At 39.4% G+C, this 1,565-nt stretch overlaps 1 protein-coding gene across 1 annotated transcript in view; it reads right to left on the bottom strand.

Annotated features, from left to right (window-relative positions):
• The window catches only part of nr2e3 (nuclear receptor subfamily 2, group E, member 3), a gene marked incomplete at its 5' end in the record, with an annotated part of 7,058 nt that extends 6,474 nt beyond the window's left edge, over positions 1 to 584 (bottom strand). The window contains 2 exon segments of the mRNA XM_014028361.1: positions 111 to 407; positions 481 to 584. Of these exon segments, the coding sequence (XP_013883815.1) occupies positions 111 to 407; positions 481 to 584 (401 nt within the window).
• Positions 585 to 1,565: the final 981 nt, after the last annotated feature.

Below are 1,565 nucleotides of genomic sequence, written 5' to 3'. Positions count from 1 at the left end.
ATATATATATGACCTATTATAAAGGTTTCAGATTCTGAGGATTGTCTGAGTTCAACCAGAATCGAACCAAGTGTGAAATGAAAGCTGTGTGCAGACCAGGACCTCCTCACCGTCCTCGGGCTCCAGCTTGGCGCAGGTCTCTGCCGTCATCAGGCTGGCCATGAAGCGGTGGTTGTTCTGAGGACTGACGCAGCGCTGGGGGGCCACAGAGGAGCTGATGGACATGGAGGAGCTGATGTGAGGCCACGTGATGACAGAGCCACCAGAGGAGGTGGAGGAGGAGGAAGAGGAGGAGGAGGAGGAGGTGGGCTCCCGGGTGGTGGCCAGGTGCTCCTTCTCAGGATCCACGCTGATGGAGTCCAGGCGGACCTGAGCTGTGCTGCGGGGCTGACGCTCGTTCTGCACAGCTGCAGACACACAGCCTGTTACAGCTGAGGACAAAGTCCTGAACTGCAGCTGAACATTCATCTGTAAACTCACCGTCCTTATTCATGCCCGCCTGCAGGCACTTCTTCAGCCGGCAGGCCTGGCACTGGTTCCGATGAGCTTTGTCCACTGGACACATGCCAGTACCAGCCTGACACCTGTAAACCCACAGGAAAGCTTTTAAAGGGAAAGTCCACACAAAAGAAACAGACAAAAACATCACCATCTGGAGGTCTTGAGATTAGTAAACAACAGAATGGATCTTAATCAATGTTACATCTAAATCTAATTTAGTGTAATAAAAAAATAAACAAACTGAAAAATTCTAAACTATTTTTTTCCTTTGTATTTTTTCTGCACAGTTTCTTGCCTTATTTTCATTTTATCCAATTTCAGCTTGATAGCCCATTACAGTAATGATTATTCTTACTTTTTATTTTGATCTATGTTTATTTTTTACTGTTACTGTCTTTAATTCTACTATTATTGCTCCAACTGATAATGTCACATGTATACTGTTTCTGTGGATTGATGTATGTATCTGCTGCTGCTACTACACCTGAATTTCCCCGCGCGGGACAATAAAGGCTGTTTCTATTCTATTCTAAACGTATTAATATCTGTGATCCATACACTGTTTGGGTCGGGGCCAAAGTGAGAAGTTTAGTTTCAGCACATCAAATTCTAATAAAGATAATTAAAAAGGATGTTTGTTCTTAAAATTAACATTCATAAATTGATTAAAAAACAATAAACATTGATAATTGTTCAGTGTACCTTACCTTTGTTTTGGTTTTCTTTGTTTGTTTGTTTGTTTTTTCTTAGTGTTCATATATCAGCCATCTAATCTTATCCACCTGAGCTGATAAACAGGATGTAATATTTTAGAGATATAAGTATATTTAAACTCCAGACTGAAGTAGATACTTTAATTTACTTTAATAAACTGAACAAAATGGTCATATTTACACCAATAATGGTCTATTTCGACCTATATTGAAAAAAACGTATAAATTTGTTAGTTTTAATAATGTTCAACTGAAAAACCAAAGACTTTTTACAAATGATAAAGTGAACAGATTATAAACTTATCAACAAGTGTTGTTAAAACAATACATAGATATTCAGATCTTTATAGC

This window comes from Austrofundulus limnaeus, unplaced genomic scaffold (genome assembly GCF_001266775.1).
Source record: "Austrofundulus limnaeus strain Quisiro unplaced genomic scaffold, Austrofundulus_limnaeus-1.0 Scaffold752, whole genome shotgun sequence".
In the NCBI taxonomy this organism is placed as follows: Eukaryota; Metazoa; Chordata; class Actinopteri; order Cyprinodontiformes; family Rivulidae; genus Austrofundulus; species Austrofundulus limnaeus.
Note: the sequence above shows the minus strand (reverse complement) of the source record. Positions and strands in the feature narration are given on the sequence as shown.